This window comes from Borostomias antarcticus (genome assembly GCF_949987555.1).
Source record: "Borostomias antarcticus genome assembly, chromosome: 23".
Lineage (NCBI taxonomy): Eukaryota > Metazoa > Chordata > Actinopteri > Stomiiformes > Stomiidae > Borostomias > Borostomias antarcticus.
In genome coordinates this window covers 6,355,236-6,378,046 of record NC_140256.1, presented here as the reverse complement: position 1 = coordinate 6,378,046, position 22,811 = coordinate 6,355,236, and the positions used below count along the sequence as shown (strand labels likewise).

The following is a 22,811-nucleotide window of genomic DNA, read 5'->3' as shown; positions in this document are numbered from 1 at the left end:
GAAAGTCCAGCATGAAGGCCTTAATCTTGTTTCTTGGTCCTCTTTCTTTGTCTGACAGCTCTAGTAAGTTAAAGTAGCCTGTATATAATATTCTACTTCATCATATCGACCGGTTGTCAGTTCATATTCCCCTTAAAAGTCTGTATGTCTGTGTAATTAAGGTGGATCCAACAGAGAGGAGTGAGAACTCTGAGTGATGAGGTAAGCAGAGTAACATTTTAGGATATGCTTTACATGCATTTCCATATCTATTTGAAGACTTGACAGACATTATAGCCAACAAGTTGTAGCATTATAATGATTATAATATTACATCAACACTTTTCCCATCCACAAACCCAATGTTCCAGGATCTAGGTACCTTAGGCCTACTAGTAAGAGGATTCCTCAGCCCAGCCCCAGCTGTTCCCTGACCCGCAGATGGACAACTACCTGAACCCTGGTGTCTCATGCTCCGGAATCTTCTCACAGAGATTAAATACAAGCTAAACCCTGTAAACCCACTTACCATGCACTGCATGCACTATACTTACCCCCAGTTTCCTGCCTACAGACAGTTTCCTGTATACTCCCAGTTTCCTTACTTCATGAATCCTTACTATGGTAATAGCTTCCTTATGTCTCCTGATATTGGTGTGCAACCTCCCATCATAGTCTCAGAGACCAGCCAGTAGGCCAGGTCCAATGACCACTCCAATGCCAGAGATAGAATTGGAGAGTACACAAGCTCCTATAGAGGAGCACACTCGTGTGAATTGACTTGACTGAGGACTTGGGCATGTTGTTACAAAGTCTAGTAGCTAAGCTATGGTAACTGTTGCAGACAGCAATTGGACTTGCCCCTTTCATAGTTTTGGTGCTTTAACACTCAATTACTACAGCAGCTTGTTGAAATAAATAGCATCATGCTCAAGGTTTAGGAACAGAGCAAATGGTAGACTACCTGCAAGCATGTGTTTGATAGTACATGTAGTACATCACCTTACCTGTAAAGAGAATGTGCAAATAAAAAGACCAATAAGCTCTTACTGGGACAACGTTTATTCAAAAAAGTAGAGAGAATCAAGAAGGCCAGAAAGGAATTTAGACTTCATTTACAATTGAACTCAAATGACATTGTTAAACATCGACAGTTATACACATCCATTTACACAACCTGTACATAAACATTTTTTCCTATAACATTTGCAATTCATTTCAAATAACTTAAATAGTTTCTATGTAAAAGTGCAAATCCTTACACATGGGATGTCCGTAAATAAGACCATGGCTGGTTTGTTGGTGGAGTTCACATCTTGCGCAACTTACAATTGAATGATGATTTATCTCTTCAAATGCATTGTGGTTCGATTGATATGTTGCTCAATATGGAATACCCCCCCAAGATAAAACCAACTGAACCAAAAATCCCATAGTGTTCCGCAGTAATGCATCAGTCAAAATGAAGAAAATAAAATCATAATTACAGCATAGCAACGGAAGTGAGTAATCAATTTGGTAGTGTTATCTGTTATCATAATGAACAAAAATGTCAGAAGCGGGTCTATACAGTATAGAAAGATAGGAGTCAGTTGTTACAGAGGTTATTGACGGTAGCTGTAGACAGCCGGGTCAGAGAGAAGTGATTCTCCAGGTCACAAGGCATGATGGGGTGAGAAAGGTAGCTGTTTAAATGTTCAAAAGTGAAAAGGGCTAATGCACACCTTCAAAGATGTAGACAGGTGCTTAGGAAAAAGTCAAAGACTTTTATTAAATAAAAAAAGAGAGAGGTCACGCACACTGTCCTTTTAAACCTGACGAAGGTCGGCGGACCGAAATGTTGTTTCTTTCTGTAATAAAGTTGAGTTTGCCAGTGAGGACAGTGTGAATGACCTCTCTTTTTATAGCTGTTTAAATGTTGACACTGCATGACGGAGGGGTGGGGATAGTGAGAGAACCCACGCACGCTATTGGGCCATACATGCGTCCATATTGTACATGCAGCCAATGCAAGGGACACTGACAAGGTTCACCACAAGTAGGAGATATAATATACAGTATAGTTCATATAGTCCACCAGTTACTGTTAACTCTACTAGACTAGAGAATGGAAATGGGTGATGAAAATAAAAGGGGGGAATAACAAGCAAAGACACACCAAGAAGCCCCAGCGTGGACAGAAGGGCTATATTCAGTAACTGCGCGTGTGGTTCATGTGGTTGGTCTGGTCTGGTGTAGGACTAGGACTTCTGTTCTGCTCCTGCAGCAGACTGAGCTGTGCTTTCCGGCTTAAGGATCTGGTAGGTGATGAGATACTCTGGGTAGGCCTGCAACACACAACATGCGGAGCGGGCACTGAGTGGAGCATAATAAGCACAGCGCACTAACTGCCCAAATCTATAACGTTACCTGATTCCAAACTAGACTCAGGAGTCAGACTCTTAACGCTTCTCTCAACTAGAGACTAGAGATCTTCATTCAGATTTCGTCGCTTAATGTGGGTGGAAACAATTTGAGAGTAAAAAAAAAAAGCATTGCAGAACCAATCTAACGTTTTTAGGGTGTAGCTTTGTTCAGGTTTGAACAAATCCAAAGCAGTAAGCGTAGTCTTGTTACCGGCCGTTTTCGACGGCATTCTAGCGACTATTTCAACATAGAAAACCCCAGACGTTAGGAAGGCGGAGATCCAGAATGTGGTATCTGGTATCTTGAGACTTATCTCAAACTGGATTCTAGTAAAGCCAGACAGATATTAAGGAGATATAAAGCCTCATTAATTTTGGGTTGTTATTAAGAGGTTTTTGCATGCTCACCTGCTCTCCCCTGTAGATCACGTACTCTGCGTAGGCCAGGCCATTGACGCTGGGCCGGCCAATCACAGAGTGGTGTCCAGGGGGTGCGTGGGCCATCTTCATGGCACTGAACTGGAGGAAGGATTTCCCCAGGGTCACCCTGCAGAACAGCATTTGCCTGGAGGACAGGAGACAAGACAGACACTCGAGTCCTGATCGCATCTTGGGAGTTTTTCAGTACAGACATGAAATGCTGTTTTGCAGAGCTCTGTCAAAAAAGTCAATCTTTTTAGATATACAGTAAGGTCCATAAATATTTGGACTGACAATTTTCATAATTTGGGCTCTGTACACCACCACAATGGATTTGAAATGAAATTAAGTGATAGCCATCATTAGGCTCTGAGCTCACCAGTGCGTTCTTTCTTTTTAAGAGCGTACCAAACAGTTGATTACGTCACACCTAATGTTTTTGCAATGTTTTTGATGGGTTTGTTTAGATTTTTCAATCTAATGATGGCTTGCTTCACTGACAGAGACAGCTCTTTGGATTTCATATTGAGAGTTGACAGCAACAGATTCCAAATGCAAGTACCACACTTAAATTAACATGCATCTGCTCCTTGTAAATGAAATAAAGAGGAATAACACACACTTGGCAATGGAACAGCTGAGCAGCCAACTGTCTAATTAGTTTTGGTCCCTCAAAAAGGGTGGGACCACAAATACAGTTGTTTGTAATTCCTACATCGTTCACCTGATTTGGAAGTAAATACCCTCAAATTAAAGCTGAAAGTCTGCACTTTTGTCTGTCCGAATATTTAAGGACCTAACTATACAATTTGAAGTATTGTCTTACCTATGGCACAGGTAACAGGAGCGGTCTTTGTGAGTGGGGCAGCCAGTGCCTCCTCCGATGCCGTACACATACTGGTTACTTTTGGAGGAGTTCTCGGCAAAATAGATGCCTGCTCCAAACATCCCTCCAATGTAGGCGTGCCGCTCGTCAAAGCCTTTGTGGATGATGGCATTGATGAAAGGAGAACCTGACAAAAGACAAACACAGAAATGTCAAGGATTGTGGTGTGGTGTTTAGATGCACTGATTATCAACCTTGTACGGGCGGGGGTCCACATTAGAAATGATTTGCTGTATTTATCATCAGCTACAAATAGTTTTGTGACATCGAAGTGGGAAACTGCAGTAATATCAAGTGTGGTTACCATGAAAGAGCATGCGCTCGTTGTGGTGGTTGTGGTTCTCATCTGCGATTTCCTTCTGGCGGTGCGTGTAACGCTCCCTTAGCTTCTTATTGACCACTTTCTGGATCTGCATAGAACAACACAACGCGTGGCAATGCAGTTCAAGTCATGAGACTAGTCACTTGGAATACAGATGCCGAGAAGCTCAGCAGAAGTGTATCGAAGATCTTTAATAATCCCCAGGAGGGGAAATTTGGGCATTGCACAGCAGCAGAAAAACAGAACAGAAAAGGAAATAGAATCAAAAAGATGTTGTGTTTTTGTGTTGGGCGGACCTTGATGATGTTGTATCTGCTGAACACTCCTCCAGCGTTGCCTCCATCCCTGTGTTCTCTAATTGTGCTCTGCATCTAGAGGAGAGAGAGAGAAAGAGAATGAGAGAGAGAGTATCCAAAAATGTTGATAATCAGTGCACCTAAACACCACACATGATCTTTGGCAATTCTGTTGTCAGGTTCTCCCTTCAACAGTGCCATCATCCACAGAGGTTTTGACGAGTGCCACGCCTACATCAGACAAACGCTTGGAGCAGGCATCTACTTTTGCATTTCCTCAGATGGGATAAATGCAGGGAACACTTTCCACCAGTGGACCCCAAAAAGTTGAAAATGTGCGCCATGTTGCCGGTCACTCTGTAATGTGTGTGTCACTGTGTGGCGAAATAAAGACCCCCCCTTGGGTCCTGTAATTTACTTAAAATGTACATTTCATTTAAATTGTTTATTTTTCTGGTAGGCTGTTTATTTAATTACGGTGGCACTTTTTGTGGACTAGGCCTATTTGACTTGCTAATGCTATCCTTTATTTAAAACGAAATATATGAACGAAAATAAAGGAGAAAACTGTTGTTTCTTTGCTGTGTAGATAGGCCAGGTATATTATATTTCCATAGCTATACCGTAGGCTGTTTATTTTGCCTATGTTGTGAATTGTTTTATTAACATACATAGATAATGATAAATACATAAGGGCAATTCATATTTAGTTAAAAGGTATTTGGTTAAAAGTGTTATTTACAGTTAAATATGTGATGTCATGAGGAACCTGGTAATGGTAATTAATGCCGCGTTCCAGATAGGATTTTGAGCTCGTAAGTTACGACTTCAAGTCACGACTCACGACTTCATAGCGTTCCAGGCAAACTGTCTGAATGCGTGGCATTCTGGATAAATGTAAACAAGCCGATATGGTAAAAGCTTGAGATTTGGCACATTGTCAGAGCTGGCAAGCTAAACATTGTATGCCTAATTTCGCTATGCTAAGAAATTGTACGTTACATTTTATTTATTGACATCATCGACTTTTCGCCGTTTGCATGGTCACGTTCAGGTTTACCTTAATGTTAGCTAGCTAGCACTAGCTATCTCTTGTCAACATATTTGGGCATCATTACATACACATAGCAGGTTTTAGTGCATAATCGTTTGTATTATTTTGATTACAACGTACACATTTACTTAACGTTGCCCTAAAGTTCTTTGTCGCCATACCCACGGGGGCTGCCATCTTGCTTAGAGGGCTGTGTGACGTCAGAGAGCGCAACTGGGAGTACATCGATCTGTACGAGTTCACGGGTCGGAAGTTACGGGTTTGACTGCCATTCCAGAGCATTTTCACGTGTAGGAGGTAGGAAAAACACGAGTTACGGGTTGCCTGGAACGCGCCATAATTCCATGTCGACTTGGACTTATTTGCTTTTAAAAGGCTTTTGTTTTGAAGGTCAACAGAACAGGAAGGGGCTCGGAAGTAGTTTACATTTAGCTAATGTTTTTTTTGCTAGTGTGCGCTCCGTTTTGAAGGGACGTGAAGTCCACTGTTTTATGTCCGCTGTTTATCACGCTAATGTAAATGCCGCATGTTCGTGAATAAATCACAAAAAGACACCCGTTCTGGTCATTACAAATAAGTAGCCTCCAACTAAGGTATATTATGATGCCGAAAGCCGGGACTCGGACAGTAAGACCTTGAAACCTGTAGAAGTTGGAAGCTAACGATAGCTAACGCCAGCAGAAATGGCTGCTATAGAACGGCTGAAAAGGAAACGGCGCGCAAGGGTTTCGCGAGGGTGTGCGTGAGTGATGCGAGTTTAAGTTAAGTCAGATCATCAAATCAACAGACTGTTAAACTGCCCAAGTTAGTGATAGAGAAATATGGTGGAGATATAAGCCAGTGGCAAGAATTCTGGTCTCAATATGAAACAGCTATTCATAACAATGATACGCTATGCAAGAAGGAAAAATTCACGTACTTGAAATCCTATTTGCGCTGATGTAAATGGAGCATTTTCGTGAATAAACCACAAAAAGACTGGTCATTACAAATAAGTAGCCTCCAACTAAGGTATATTAGCCTATAGGTATTTGTTTTTTTAATTGCGGTGGCACTTTTTGTTAAAGGTACTAGGCCTATTTGACTGTATTTTCTATATTAAAAACAAAAATATGAATGAAAATAAATGAGAAAAACAATTATTTATTTGCTGTGTGGATGTTGTGGATATTTTAGCTATCAAAACAAGCAAAGAATGAGAAGTCTTGGTTTTCAGTTTAAAGTAAGCCATTTTAATCAACGAATCGGACACCTTTTCTGTGCAAGTGTTTATCATTTAATACAGGCCTACTATTATTACATATTTTTTTACTTTAACATTTCAAACAGACTAATCTGACAGCCCAGTCACCCAAATTATAGAACTTTTATTTAGGCTACAAGAACTTGGCCTTTTAGAATATTGTGTTCTCAGCTCCGGAATTTAGGCTAAGACAGCCTAGGCCTACAGAAAGACGACAGAACATTTCCAGGCATTAAAAAAAGAATAGGCTTACATGTTAAAACGAAACTACGGAACTCAAGGTTTACAAAAAACGAAGCTCTGAGGCTTCGACTAACATTTTCAGAGAAGCTCCAAAGCTTAAAAAAAGCTATTCGACATAGCCCTAGAGTCTACCCACCTCCTCTTCCACTGACTGGCACTCTTTGTCGTCCGGGGCGAGGTCGATGAGGACTGTTCCCTGGTTTGCACAGTGGAATGTCAGGTACGGGTTGGCACCTGGGGAAGAAACAAGCTGGTGTCACACGCTGGTATTTGTACGTATCTAATGTTTGGAGAATAAAGATCATGGGCGGGGCCTTATCTAACACTCAAGGGTCTCCGGACCTTGCTGTCCCCCCAGCAGCCTCTCCACTCCCTTGATCAGCTTGTGTCGGTGTCCGTAGGCGTTGATCCCGATCTCCTTCAGCTCCTCGTGCCCCATGTCAGCCAGCACATCCAGGGTGATCTGACACAGCAGGAGGACACAACACACACACACACACGATCCTCAACTATGACGCACTACTGCTCTTAAGACCACAGTTCCCTCCGGGAGGAGAGAAAGCAGATGGGATGCCACCCCGGTTCGGTGGTGTGAAGCAACATGCTGCGGGACCCACCTGCTCCCTCTCGAAGATGTCCCGCAGGTGCTCCAGACCCAGGCTCTTCAGGAACTGACTGATGTTCATGTCCAGCATCGCCACTGACAAACAAACAACACAGGAGCAATTTATCACACTGGTAAGAACTCCTTATTCATTTCCCCATATAACAACATTCATTCTAAAATGCATCAATACAATATGGGCTGACTTTACAACTAGCTAAAAACCTGACTGTTAAAGCCAGTCATAACTAATGGAATGGCTGAACATGCTCTCAACTCCGGTGCCGCGACTCACTCTCGCCTTCTTTCCTGTCGGAGCCCGTGGCGCCGTCGGCCACCCCGGAGGCGCCCCCACTGGCGGTGGCCAGCTCGTTGAGGGGCCCGGCCAGGTTGTCGATGCTGCTGGCGGCCGAGAGGCAGGAGGGCGTGGAGGCTGGGGAGATAACGGAGGCGCTGACCACCGTCGCCTGGGGCTTGAAGCAGCTGGGCAGGGCGTCAGGGGGCATGGCGTCCATCAGCAGGGCCCGGATATCATCAGCCTGAGGGGAGGAGGAGGATTGGGGGGGGAGGGGTTACATTCAAGGGTGAGAGGGAACCTGATAAGTGAATATCGTTGTAAGCCTATTCAAGCTATTTTCAGAATTGTATAAGTGTTACAAAATCAGCTCAGTGGCCTTGCGGTTAGAGTGTCCGCCCTGAGATTGGGAGGTTATGACTTCGAACCCTGGCCGAGTCATACCAAAGACTATAGAAATGGTACCGGATGCCTCCCTGCTTGGCACTCAGCATCAAGGGTTGGATTGGGGGCAAGACCCTGCAACGTACTGTCTGGGGGAGGTGTACTTGTACATCAAGCCGCCTCACGCTAAAGAAACAGGAGATAGGCCTCTACCCCCTAAGGGCCACTAGGCTCGAGAACCATTGGTTTTCAAAGCTACTTACTTTACTTATAAGTGTTAAAGTAGCCTCATTCCCAGGCTGTAATTGCAGGTGCACAGATCAGCCAGGGAAAGAGACTGGTGTTAAATTAGATGGGGGGGTGGGAGGGGTGGTCATACCGTGGCCAGGTCCAGGGCCGTCTGTCCCTCCTGGTTCTTCATGGTGGGGTCGGCTCCGTGGGCCAGCAGCAGGGCGCACAGCTGGGTCCGGCCCTTCTGGGCCGCCTCGTGGAGGGGCGTGAACGCCCACTTGTCTGTGGCGTTGACGCACGTGTTGTACTTGATCAGGAGGGCCGCGATGTCCACGTGCTGGATGAGAGAGGCCAGGGGTTGACGTCAGCGAGAAGAGCCAAGTTGTCATGTTTCATTACATTCAAATAGTCTAAAATCTCACTGAAGTTGCAAGGGACTCAGTTCGGCCCGCGTGTAGTATGTGTGTATTGAGTGTGTAGTTTGTGTGTGTGAGACTACGGCACAGTCTGGCAGAGCGGCACGTCATCCGCTCTGTGACTAGCTGCTCTTGTTGGGACAGCTCACCCCATAGGAGGCAGCGTTATGCAGGGGGATGAGTCCCCCCTTGTCCTGGGCGTTGACATCAGCCCCGTGCTCCAGGAGATACTCGGCCACCTCCAGGTTGTTGTAGCCGGCTGAGGGGGGAAAGAGAAGAGACTCATCAGTCTTATTTCACAATGAAAACGTGGTCTGGGTCTAGTGTGGAGGCTGTGTGTACGGGCTAGAGGGGTGGAGGATCTGAGTGTTACCTGCGAGGTGGAGAGGGGTGGAGTTGCGTCCCTGTGTGTCTCTACAGTTGATGTTCTCAGGGCTGCAGAGTTTCTGGACGCGGGCCAGGCAGCCCTTCTTGGCGGCGTCCAGCAGGGCGGCGTCGCCCCTCAGCAGGTCCTGGATGTCCGTGTCTCCATCCTTCACCATGTCCAGAGGCATGTTCCCGTCGCGGTTCTTCTTGGTGGGGTCCGCTCCGTGCTGGAGGACGCAGGCAGATACAAGACGTTAGGCATCGTGCTCGATTATAGAGCTTCTCCACTAAATGTATCGAAAAGTGCTTCGTAAGACAAAGGTTTTTGCTGTCATCATCATTACTTTCACCAATGCACACTGCTCTCAATGGACACAAATCTAGGAATACTGTGACACAACTCTATAGAAAAATGAGCAAGAAAATGAAAGGGCTATCACCAGATATGTCTCGCCCAACATTGCCACAGGGCGTCTGGTGGGTTTGGGGAGTGTGCACAACGTTTAGGCTACTTAATAGGAGACGGTTATCCATTAAAGACAAGGCTCTTATTACACCATGCATTCACTGCTACCTCTTTGTTGGCTTACAGTTCGGGACTAGTATTACCTGGGGACCTCAAATGATTTAGAAATTGTCCCCCCCCCCCCCCCAAACAAATATACACCCATGGTGCGGACGATTGGCTAAAAACTTTAATATGGCAACCTCTCAGGGGCAAGACAAAAAAAAAAATCTAAGCAAATCCTAAAAAGTACACAATCTTCCTTATATCATTTCGAGACCATAATGACAACACGGAGACTGACCTTGAGCAGCAGTTTACAGATCTCGTATTTGCCCTTGGCAGCAGCCTCATGGAGCGGGGTGAACTTCCACAGGTCGGCCACGTTGACCGACGCCCCGTGTCTGACCAGCAGCTCAGCCACCTCATAGTGCCCATAGGAGCAGGCGTTGTGGAGCGGCACCAGACCCCTAGGATTAACCAGAGAGGGAGAGTTAGACTCAAATGACCTCAAAAAAACACAAAACAGCAATAGGGCTGGCCCGAGTAATTAGACTATTCCACTATTTGTTTGGTAGGTTGGTATTCGGAGCTCAATTCAGTATTCTGAGCTTCGTTTTTTGCAGCAAAACTTTGCAAAAGTAGCTCACACTACAACATTTTGTCAGCAAATTACTTTGTATATATAGGCCTAGCAGTTAATAGAAAAAAGTATTTAGGATGTAAACCTAATCCACGTAGCCTCGCCTCAAGAGCGACATTAAACCAAATGTGAAGCAAATGGCAGGCGAAAAAAAAAGTAATGTCTACTACCATATATGACATTGCAACATTGCTACATACATAGCAACACAAACTACCAAGCAGAAGAAAAAACAGAAGACTGGGAAGCGGGAGATTGAGATGCTGCTGCACTCTGATGAAGAGGAAGAGGGTGATGATGACGACGATGCAAAAAAAAGAAATGGAACACTATTTGAAAGTAACTAAGTCAAAACTCAACTCGGGCCCACTTGCATGGTGGAAGAACACAAACCGCTACCCAAGACTGGCATTGGCAGCAAAACATTGCCTTTGCATCCAGGCGACCTCAATGCCTTCAGAAAGAATATTATCCAAGGTGTGCTCTGTTGTTAATAAACTAAGGAATTCACTTCTTTTGGAAAAATGTGGACAAGCTCGTGTTCCTGGCTCACAACTTGAGGCACAGCAAATCTGAGTAGGCTAGTAGCACAAGACCTACTAGCGTAACGTTATTTGTGTTGCAAAAAGTGTAGCCTACTGTATAGAACGTGAAAATTACGAGAACGCTAGTTCTTAGTTTAAGGCTAGTTTAAGTTCTTAGTTTTATGGCTTTATATCGTTTTATCTTTGCTAGCCACTAGGTAGCCCGCTTTGACTGTAGGCGGCTAGCTTAGTTGTTGCCTCACATTATGAGGAAACAAACTTTATGAGTCGTTATAGGGTCCCTTCTTTAAAATCAAAATGCTCATTCGGTCATAACGAGGCCTATGTTGGACATAAATATTGCTAAGCAGTGACTCATTTGACAGCCTACTGAGCTGCATGGTTCTGTATTTGTTTATCCACCCTCACTGTAAATAACGTTACATCATCTTGGCTTGTTTTTTGTTTAGCTTATTGTTTAGGGCTATTTGAAGCCATAGCCCATTAGCTGGCCTATGCAACTACTCTGTTAAAACTTGTTTGCTCAATAAATAAAAAATAGTTACAACAATGACTGGTGTTGCTGTTGTTGATTTAGCTGTTGTGTTCCGTGCAACTGCACACTGTTTGCTCAGCTTGTCACCGGTAGGCTTAATAATATCGACTATGCAATGCTGCCACCCAGGGGATCGAGTATTCGTTCGGAAACACCATTGAGTACTGGAAGCCTGTAAAATGGGATTTGGGACAGCCCAACAGTGCAGAGCAAAGATTCTTGTACAATAGAAAGACTAGTTTCAGAGATTGTAGGGTGAAGTCCTCACGTACCCCTTGTCTTTAGCGTGGACGTCCGCTCCATGGTGTAACAAGTACTCCACCACAGCAACACGGTTGTAACCGGCGGCAAAGTGCAGAGGAGTGGAGTGACGGCCCTCCAGGTCCCGGCAGTTCACATTCTGAGGGGTACATAGTTGCTGCAACATACAGGAACAGGCCATGAGAAAGACGGAGAGCATATGTACCATACTGGTAGATTGAGAGATAGCAACGTCCTGTATAGGACAGGGCAGAGTTGATTACCTGCACAGTGTCTAAATCTCCAGCTTTGGCAGCTTCAAGGAACCGGTAGTCCACATCAGAGTTACGGGTTGGAACATTCTCTGAAAAAGAAGAGACAAAGTCAAGAATGTCTTCAACAAAAAAAAACTCAAAAAAATCTTCATTACACACAACCGACCAGAAATGACTAGCTTCCTTATCGAGCAGAGTTAAGGCCACGCTGTAGTTCTACGCCTAGTAAACTTGACCTCACAAGCCTATGCTTCATTACACGATCCTTGCGGCAGACCAAAATGTACTGTACGCTCACGAGCCCGCGGGAAGGTTCCCGAGGCCTTAGGGTTCCCGTTCTGAACGTGCAGCTCTTACCGTTGAGGATCTGCTGCACGGCCTCGTTGCCCATCTGGGAGGCGGTGAAGCCCTGCAGGGAGACGATGGAGGGGTCGGCCCCATAGCTGAGCAGCAGGCGGCAGGTCTGGATGTGGCCCGCCAGGGCCGCCCTGTGGAGGGCAGTCTGACCAAGCGTGTCCGCCGCGTTCACCTGGAAGTTGACACGGGGAGAGGTGTCAGACTTGGGACTGTGTGTTTCCCCTAGGATTTTTTTCGGGGGGGAGGTGGTAGGTCCCCAAAACTACTAGTGTTTGTCGCGGGGCGGGAGTGTCACGGATACATGGTGTCAACAGTGTCGTCATAGACGTGCGCGGTTAGCCGTTTATCGGTGCATTTCTTTACACTGAGCTGAAATGAAACGAGTGCACATAACTTAGGTAAAGGGGGTGAGACCAAGTTGCTTACAAGATTGTCAGTCAGTCATACCTTTGCTCCGTGTTTCTGTAGCACCTCTAGGATGTCGTTGTGTGCTCTCTCTGCTGCAACGTGCAAGGCAGTCATGAAGCTATGGAGAAAGAGAGGGAAGAGTATACCATTAGTCCCTCACCGGTGGGGTCAGATGAAGTATGGCGTGGTGTCTAAGCAGTAAGGGGTCTCTTACTCTTTGTTCTTCTCGTTGATGTTGGCACCTTTACGCAGCAGCAGCTCAGTCACCTGCTTCCGTTTTGGGTGAGGCGAGGCCACGGCACAGTGCTGGAACAGACAGAGTTAGGAGGTCAAGTAATGCCTACCATCCATCATTCTGGATACCAAATCCTTCTAGCTAGGGGTTGTACGACAGTCCATGTACTGGATCCCGTAAAGTTACGAGGGAACAGCTTTTGCAGTGGTACTTGACAGTTGGTGTCAGAGACAAGTACGGGGTTCTCACCAGAGCCGTCTCATTGGTCTGTGGGTGTTTGAAGCTGATGATCTCCAGAGCCAAAGTCTTCTTCACCTTGGCCATGTCTGCCTCCCGTGCTGCCTGAAGCAGCGAGTGACCTTTGAACTCATCTGGGTGCAGAGAGAGAGAAAGAGAGAGAGAGATGATCAACATTAGTGAATACCGAGCTCTCAGGAGGTTTCTTAAGTTCAGCGGCACACAGTTGTATCCCGCCAGTATTGTTTGTGAGGGAGAGAGGATGGATGAGAATTACATTCATAAGTAAGGAAGTTGCAGTGCAAGTACTCTAACAATGACAACTGTGTGTGTATCCTGTCCAGTCAGTGGGGGGTACTCACATGTGAGCCTCTCTTTGAGCTCGGGGGTGGGGGCCATGTCGACGGCGCTCTTGCTGTGGCAGTTCAGCAGCGTGGGATCGGCCCCGTGGCTCAGCAGCAGGGAGCACACCTCCACTCGGTTCTTAGACGCTGCCTCGTGGAGGGGCGTGAACTGCCACAGGTCCATAGCGTTCACGCATGCTCCGTGCTGGAGAGGCAGAGGGACAGGGTGGTTACCGCCCCTGAGCGACATCCAGAACACGGTCGTTTGCATAGATCAAATAGAAAATATAATTCCTGCACGCTGGCTGGTGTATGATCCTTTGTGTGTTTTTTCTCCAGTAACGTTCCAACCAGTGCACGGCACGAGAATACAACTACAAGGGGGGGAAATTCCGGTGTGTGTGAGAATCCATTTCCCATTCTATGCTCTGCTCTTGCACCCTGCACCTGGTTATGTCTTTGGTTGTGTACACTAGCCATCTTACTATTTGCATAGGTATTCAGAGAGCGAACATTGTGTAGGTAGCCACTTGTAAAGATGACCCCTTACCTTGAGTAGAAGCTCTGTGACCTCAAAGTGACCGTAGGAGCAGGCATTGTGGAGGGGGACCAGGCCACTTATTGAAATAAAAATAAAAAATACAATAAACTAGTTTAGCTTAAACACACTCAACACGTCATTCATCATTCTATGAGTTCCTATGTATCTGAGACTTCAAGAGATGCTGTGTATTTATCTGAGACTTTGGACAGATGCTGTGAGCGTGTCCGAGTTGTTACCCTTTGTCCTTGGCGTGGACGTCCGCCCCGTGCTGCAGCAGCAGCTGGACGATGCGGACGCGGTTGTAGCCGGCAGCCAGGTGCAGAGGGGTGGACTGGAAGAGAGGACAAGCCGTTAGATACGCGTGGCCAACGGGCCGTCTCGGTACACACTGCCTTCAGGAAGGCCCCAGAGTGGCTGATTATGCTCAGAGTCAGAAGCAAGGCGTCGTATACTGTCTGCGAGTTGCAAGGTGTTGCGTGGCGGGTGAACGTTAAGCTCAAACTGGTTCTCACAAATCCTGCAGCAACGTTATAAGATGGGTGCAAGTCTGAGAATGAGTTGCAGTTTGGGTTGTCCATCTCACAAGCTCTCGTAAACCTTTTTTACAGGTCTAAAAGCACCTCAACCAGGTGAGAAAAAGCAGGAAGGAGAGACAAGGAGGTGAGCCTTCATCATAGTAAAAAGTTGACAATCAAATGACTGAGCCAAGAACTCCCAGTGCGAGGGAAATTGTTAACTACTTCAACAAGCCTATATCCATTCTTCTAACATGAGACCAAACTGTTGGGGTTAAGGTTGACTATGTCTGGATCCTGCCTTAAAATGTAAGTGTTTGTGTGTGCCTGCATAGGCCATTTCAAATCACATTGTGCCTATAGCAGCCAAACAAAACAATGTTAGTATAAGCAGAGCTGAGAAACAGATTATGATTCCCTCCTCGCGAGTCTAGCTGAAGTGCAGCGCCCACTCGAACTCTGGAAGAAACAGTCTTGTTCATGCACTCATATTCGAGACAAACTGAGATCCCAACAAAACGCAAGGATGTGGTGGGGGTCATCATAGCACCTCTTAGAGAGGACAAACCAAAAGTGCACCATGACCAGACAGTTATCATTCAGCGTTGGATGAAAAGGGCAATCAATCACAAGGAGGTAGATCCACAGACATGAACAAATGCGACGGCACAGCACACAGGAATTCAGCCGTGAAATGATTTTGGTTTCCCCCCCCAGAGTAGGGCCCATTCTGATTAGTAGTGAGACAAGGACATAAAACGCAGACATACACAAGAATTGATGCAAGTGCAGGGCTTAAAGACATGCACAGGTGATCACCAAAAGAAAAGTCAGACAACAGACAAGGACAATCGATTGAAGAGTAAGTGTCTTGAGATCTGGAGGTGGAGGGTGAGTGCAAAGGCGTCAGAGAGGGTGCAGAAGATGCGGGCTGCGAAATGCAAGCAGTGTGGAATTTTGAGCTCCTTTCCGAATCCAAAGTGAGGGCTGTAGTGTCAGCTCCAGCCCACTTCCCACTCACGCACTGCTCACACACTCAAACAGACACCAATGCGCACACACACACACACACACACACACACATACCAAGCAGCATTGATGTGGAGTATATGAACGTGACCAGTACACCCAGGTCCGTGATGTGCAATTACGAGTGACAGCCAGCTTATTCGTCAAATAAAATAAATCACAACAGTGCATCAATCAGGTGGCTGTTATACAAAATAAACTTACCAGCATTTTTTGGGATGTTGACTGATCGACAATGTTGCCAGAGTCACAGAAAACAAAAATGAAACAAAAAATTACAAGCTGACAACATTTTTTCATAGCAAGAGGAAAAGTGAATGAGAAATACACCCATTACAATCCAGCCTACACTGCTAAATTCAATCTGACCCCATGGTACAGTGAGTACACTGCTTAGAATGGGGGCTTTTCATTCACCCCTCCATTGCTTTCAGAGTCCAGAGAGATTCGATGGTGTTGCCCCAAGGAGAGGACCCAGTGTACTGAACATTGGCACACGCTGAGGTGCAGGGAAAGTGAGTACGTCACATAATGTAAGTCAGCCAAGTCTGTCAGCGAGACTCTTACAAAATAACCCAAGACATGTCTCCCCACAAACTCAAACATGTACCACAAAACAAAAGAGAACAGATGGAGGAAAAGCCATGACTGATGAGGATGAAGTGAAAGGAAGTGAATTTCCTACATGCGGTTTGGGTGCATACTAACCCTGTTTCAAATAAAAACCACAGGTAAATGGCATAGGATAATCCTTTGACTAACCAGGCCCCTTGATGGGCATAACAAGGTCAGCCAAGATAACCCTATAAATATGCATTAACAGGAAAAGATTATGGTTCATTGCCAAAAAAAAAATAAAAGACTTCCCCCGCTTTCCATCGGAGGAAAAACAGTAAAATACAACTTGTGCCAAACAGGAATATAATAATATTAAAAGGAGAAAAGATGTAAACCCACAGAATAAATTACACCAACACAAAGCCGCTAGCTGGATACACTGACTTTTAGGTCAATGTGCCCCGAGTAGTAGAACCCACTAGAAAGCACATCATGTTCCTCCGCTCTCTCTACTCTCCTGCTCAGTGAAAGAGGCAAAAAAAACATCTCTACAAAATATTGATCATGACATTCTAAGCTGTCAGTGTGCTAAGGAGGCACAATATCTTTTATTTTATTTAAATTTTAATATATTACTTTTAAAATTTAAGTCAAGTTAGCTCATAAGAGGAACCGAGATTGAAAGAAAACCTACAAATTGTAAGAAATGGAAGAAAGTTGGTTGCAAAAACGCATTCGAGTAAACACTAATAGACAAATATCCAAACTGAATGACCAATAAACATATTTGGTTTAAGTTTAAACTATATCCATCACACTAAACTATACCTATATATCTCAAATGAGCAAAACATAACCACTAAAAAGCAGAAAGAAAATTTAAGCACCGTATAAATGTATTTATATTAGAACATGTTTTAGTCAAATGAGCCCCCCCCACCCCTCCACCAAAAGGTGAATGGTTTATACAGGTAAAGCAAAAAGGTTGGTAAGCATATGCAAAGGGATGACATTTCAACTAATTTCACAGAAGCAGAATGAAGGGGTTAGACAGGTGGGAATGCTTTGAGACACCAGAGGAAACCATACAGTAGGACCCCACTCATCCGAACTTCAGAGATACGAACCTCCCGGTCTACCAGACAGGTGTAAAAAAACGTTGTTTTTTGTTGTTGTTGAGCCTGCCATCTGGTTACTGGTGGGATTTTCATTACAGTACTGTACTTGCATTTAAATCTGGCATAATAAACATGTACTGTATTCTACTGTTAATAAAAACCGAACTGTATGTAGACCTACATGCTGTAGTCTACTGTCACGTTTCATTTCTTTGTTACTCTAATGTCGAGAGCAAAATGCAAACGAGTCTGCTGCGAGAGCTGCATTCCTTGGTAGCCAGAAAGCGCGTCAGCAACCTGATGCAGAGGAGCATCGAGTCATTTTTCTTTCCCAGTTAATGGACTTCAGGAATACAGATGTGTTGTGAGCATGTAGATTAGCCTACTAGACCTACTGTATTTGTTAAATAATATCCTACAGCCTAGGCCACGTTAGCCTACGTCGGTTGTTTTAGAGACTTTCTTTTAGGCTACAATAGCCTAAGACACGACAACTTGTCTGTCATTTAATTTATTTATTTCTTGATTATCATTTGCTCTAATTGTTCTAATGTTGGGTTGTTTTTAGGCTATACCATTTTGTTCTGCGAATACAGTAGCCTATCGATGCAGCGTAGGCCTCATTTGAGAATAAAGTACTGTATTTGATCAAAGCACGCACTCAAGTGGAAATTCGTTTATGTTATTATAGGCTACTGTAGGCCTATTATAGGCTAGGCTATACAGGTATGAGTTTAGTTGGCTATTTGATTGCAATTTTGATGCATTTTCACAAGTAATTAAGGGTATTTATCGGTATGAGTCTATGTGAAACAAGTATACCACTTATTGAATTTGGTGCATTTTAACATAAGTTTCAGTCATCCGGACATTTCAGAGATACGAACGATCTTCGGTCCCGTTGGGTTCAGATAAGTGGGGTCCTACTGTATTTATACATCTGTGTTCATCACACAGTATCCTGCATGGCGAAGGCAGAAGGTTACCCAAGTTAAAGGTGTTCATGCATAAATACTTCAGCTATCTGGAAAAAATTATCTTCAAATTGCACAACATAACATAATCCAGCAACCTTCAGAAGGTGTCTATAATCCTCAGGACAGTGACTTTGTTGTGGCATGCTGACAACATACAAATTATCAGGACTATTTTGTCTGCTATTTTGTCACACAAGTCTTTATACAAATACTGTATGCATTAACTATACATTACTACAGCATGGACAAACTGTCCAGTGCGATGTATGACAGGTTCAGGCAAATATCTTACCTTGCGGCCGTCACTTGCATGACAGTTAACATTTAGTGGCGTCAGCAGGGCCATAAGTTTCTCTTCATTCCCACTCCTGACAGAGAAAGCCGGGGAGAGACAAACATGAAGGATGTCATGAATAATTATCATCAGACTTAAGTTCTAACAGAACACAAAATGGAAAAATTGAGGAATATTAGAATTCTAGTACTCGCCTTGCTGCTTCCAGGAGTTCATCCTTCTTGTACTCACCTGAGTGAATACAAATGACCAGGTTAGATGCAGTGAGACAGACATGACCAACTGTATCAATGGAATACACACTCACAGCAGACTAGAGCGTGAGACTCACCGGTAAGCACAGCCTTGGCAGAGGGGTCAGCCAGATCCAGGGCTGACTTGCCATCAGTATTGCGGATATTGGGGTCTGCTCCGTGCTGGAGCAACACTTGAGCGCATGAAAAGTAAGTTGTTTCAGAGATTGAATCTCATAAAGGGCCAGACAACAAATTGAGATAAACCTGTTCACCAAAACCCTAGCACGCACGGTACAAGATGCACCATTAGCACAAATGTATCCTTACCGATGCACACGTCGATCTTGCCCTTGATGGCTGCCTCATGCAGGGGTGTGTAGTTCCAGTTGTCACGTGCGTTGGGATCTGCACCTTGGCACAGTAGGAGACTGACCACCTCAGCGTGGCCGAAGGAGCAGGCATTGTGCAGAGGGATCAGGCCTCCGTCATCCCTAGCATGTACATTGGCTCCTGTTTGCAAGAGATGCTCCACCACATCTTTTCTGCCAAAACCTGATAGGGAAAGTCAGTGCATTAGGCAAGGCAAGGCAAGTTTATTTATATAGCACATTTCAGCCACAGGGCAATTCAAGGTGCTTTACATGAGACATTAAAACAAAAAGCAAGACATTATAGACATTTAAAACAAAAGGCAGAACAAATTAAAAGCATTAAAACAAAAAGCAAGTCATTATAGACATTTAAACAAAAAGCAGGACAAATAGAATACAGGAATAAAAGTTACAGTGCAGTATACTGATAAACATAGCTCCTCTTAGAAAGCAGTGGCAAAAAGAAAAGTCTTCAGGCTTGTTTTAAAATAACCAAGAGTTAGTGTCCACAACTGACATTTCACTTTGGGAGTCGTAAAATATAACCCCCCCCAAAAGTTTTTAACTTCAGTTTATCTCGTTCGAATGAGTTAGCTATGGCATTTTTTACATAGTTGCTCTACTCTGAGAACAACAGTGTCCAGCGCGCACAACAGTCACACTCCAGGTGGTTAACAGGCTGTGAACTTCCAAGTATGTTTTTTCACATCCCCATACTCACATCCCCCCATAACCCTAACCCTGTTTGACTTGATATTCTACTCTAGGGAATTATTGCTCTGAGTTGTACTTCACGTTTGATGTAGAGCACTTCAGTTAAATGTGTGCTCGAAGTGTCTGCTCCTGCATGCTATTGAAAATCTGAATGGTCTAAGAGGCCTAAGTGCTTCTAACTACTGTATAGACCTATTTGCCAATGGTCTCGCCAGCCAAATTATAATTTGTATGCCCTTAACAATAGTGTGATGACGACTAGGGATGGAAATCGAAAACCGGTTCTTGTTGAGAACCGGTTCCCAGTGAATGGTAAATGGACTGCACTAATATAGCGCTTTTCCACCTTAGCGGCTCTCAAAGGGCTTTACAATTCGCCTTATTCACCTCAGCTGCCATATTGGTCAGTCTGACGTAATGAGGGGTGCAGATGCGGAAGTGCCCGTTGCCTTCAATGTTAAAAGTTTACTGTAAAGACACCACTTTAAACTTAAAGAACCAAAATAGTCAAAATAACAGGCTGAATACACTATCGGGGTTACAAACTCATCATTACCAGACTCCGATTGTTTTTCACTGCCGTTGTTTTTGCGTTTGGAAATACATCGGAGTGAATGCAGCTGGCGGCTAACTATGGCTCATTCACCTCCATGTATTTCCAAACGTGAAAACAACGGCAGTGAAAAACAATCAGAGTCTGGATGAACCAGAATCTTACTTAATGGCGAATTATATGTCAGAATGCCAACTAACACCTCGGTGAGTTTCTTGTCTTTGAAATTGAGAGTTTAACATGATTTTGAATGATTTTTCAAGGTGCCCACCCACATCCATTGTATGACCAAAACGGTGGTAGAGCAATTATCAGACTTTCTCAAAAGTGCTAGTTTTGTCAACTTTTTGATCTGAACCATTGTAAATGATCATAAGTAACCTTAAAACAGGGCTAAACATGATTTTTCCCTTTACTACTCCTTTAATTGTGTAAACCAGCTTTCACTATATGAAAAATCTCCATTTCCATCCATGTAATTTAGATGATGACGTTCAAGCTGGTGGTAGTCAGTCTGAAAAAATACTGATTTGTTTATGTCAGTTTTATTTTTAGTTCAAGGTGAATACACCTAAAAACAGCACTGTAATTGGCATGTTCAAAGTAGTACATATAAAAGAAATGTAATGTTAATAAACCTGTTTGTACTCTTTTTTGCCCAATGAGAATCGATAAGAGTCGATAAGGAATCGGATTTTTAAGCAGAATCGAAAATGAAATCGGAATCACTAAAATCTTATCAATTCCCTTCTCTAATAATAATAATAATATTATTAATTAATATGATCAGATAATCTATTATAATAATAATAGATTATCTGATACACAAGAGTATCAGATAATCAGGCAATTGCTATTCTCCTGAAACAACGAACTGTAGATGAGTGAATGGGAAGCTGGGGATAGCCAACGGCATGAGACAGAATGATGAACAGCAGGTGTGGGGACAGAGCAGGTGGAGTGAATGAAGTAATCAGGAGGTAGAGACTGGAGCCCTGCAGGCCCTCCACACACACAGACAGGAGAGAGAGGCTGGCCACAAGCAGAAATCAAGTAGGCTATAACTCAGAGCAGCAATTCCCTGGAATATCAAGTCAAAAACAGGGATCAGAGTAGGGAGATGTGAAAGAACATAAGGGCCTATTCTGTCCCAAGTGAAAATCACTGACCACAGTGACCGCGGTGCACATTGGTCGTTCAGTACTCTGTATTAGACCAAATATCTTTTATTCGTTTGTCTTTTATTAAAATACACGTTTCTATGCTCTCAACTGGTGGGTCTGAATGGATCGTCGACAGTTACAGAATGAGGATGCCCCGTCTCTGTCATCTAGTCTAATCCATGGATGTAGGCCTATTAAGAGACCCTCTATCAACTAGCCTTGGTCAGACGTGGACATGTTCCTCTTTACCTCATTGTTAGGCAACTAGACCCACGAGCATCCCAATTGACTTAAATTTAGCCTGTGACAGCAGCACACTTTTTCCTTGGAAAGATAAGCTTACAGATGTAATACCATGTATTATATGGAGAAAATAAACGAATGACGAGTTTAAAATGTAATATAGTAAGTAGGACGAATTGCCAGAAAGTATTTAGCTCGAAAGAGAAACTTAAGAAAACACACAATATTTTTTGCGGAGGGGGGGGGGGGGTGCAGAGGCCTGCGCAAGTGTTCACTCAGCAGCTGACTAGCAAGAAAACTGACATGCGGATCTTATACGTCAACCATTCCTAATGTGGCAAAACGTAGCTAGATAGGTACATGTAGCGATATAATCGGCGAATTATTCCGAAAATCGTATTTCTGGTGACGTCAGGGGTTCAAAACAAATCTAGCAATCTGATCTTGCCGAGAAACTAGCAAGCTAACGTTAGCTAACTGGCTGCTAACCTGCAGCGAAATGCAGTGGGGTCGATTTTCGCCCGGCCATGTCCTTCGCATTCACGTTCACTGAATCGACGAGCTTCTTCACCCGAGACACATCTCCATTCCGACAGGCCTCAAACAACTCCCTGAAGGCTCCTCCGATCCCGCTGCCACCGTCACTGGGACCTCCCGAACCTGGGCTCGAGACGTTGCTACCCCCACCGGAGGGTGTTGTGGTTGAGCTCGCGCTGCTCCCACCCAGGGCCGGGGCTGAGATATCAGGGGAGGCCAAAGTGATCTCCATCCCTCCGCTGCATTCGCGTTCACTGTCCGGTGTCACAACAGTCGTCGTTACCAGAGCCATTGGTGGGGACCCTGGAGGACTGGCCGAAAGAGAACGATTTCGAGGCGGAGATTGCATGGTGCTCTGCTGTTGTTGCTGCGAAGAGCGACGAGACACCGCCATTATCGCAGCTCTGGCAACAATAAACACCACCCTCGCATTTCCTGTACAAGTTGTCCGAACTTCCGGTCGAGAGCTTACAGCTTTCACTTTTTATGA

At 44.5% G+C, this 22,811-nt stretch overlaps 1 protein-coding gene across 1 annotated transcript; it reads right to left on the bottom strand.

Annotated features, from left to right (window-relative positions):
• Window positions 1-1,023: 1,023 nt before the first annotated feature.
• Window positions 1,024-22,721, bottom strand: LOC311324502 (poly [ADP-ribose] polymerase tankyrase-1). Its single transcript, XM_084456972.1, has 28 exons — window positions 22,274-22,721; window positions 19,068-19,292; window positions 18,836-18,931; window positions 18,699-18,735; window positions 18,502-18,577; window positions 15,761-15,781; window positions 14,249-14,343; window positions 14,019-14,085; window positions 13,487-13,673; window positions 13,137-13,258; window positions 12,867-12,958; window positions 12,692-12,770; window positions 12,245-12,416; window positions 11,897-11,976; window positions 11,645-11,790; window positions 9,954-10,119; window positions 9,152-9,371; window positions 8,928-9,037; window positions 8,511-8,699; window positions 7,748-7,991; window positions 7,466-7,548; window positions 7,191-7,311; window positions 6,985-7,082; window positions 4,309-4,383; window positions 3,995-4,100; window positions 3,631-3,817; window positions 2,793-2,949; window positions 1,024-2,306 (listed from the first exon to the last, which is right to left on the bottom strand). The coding sequence occupies exons 1-28, from the start codon at window positions 22,713-22,715 to the stop codon at window positions 2,220-2,222; spliced, it is 3,780 nt and encodes a 1,259-aa protein (XP_084313098.1). The 5' UTR covers window positions 22,716-22,721; the 3' UTR covers window positions 1,024-2,219.
• Between the last annotated feature and the right edge of the window lie 90 nt (window positions 22,722-22,811).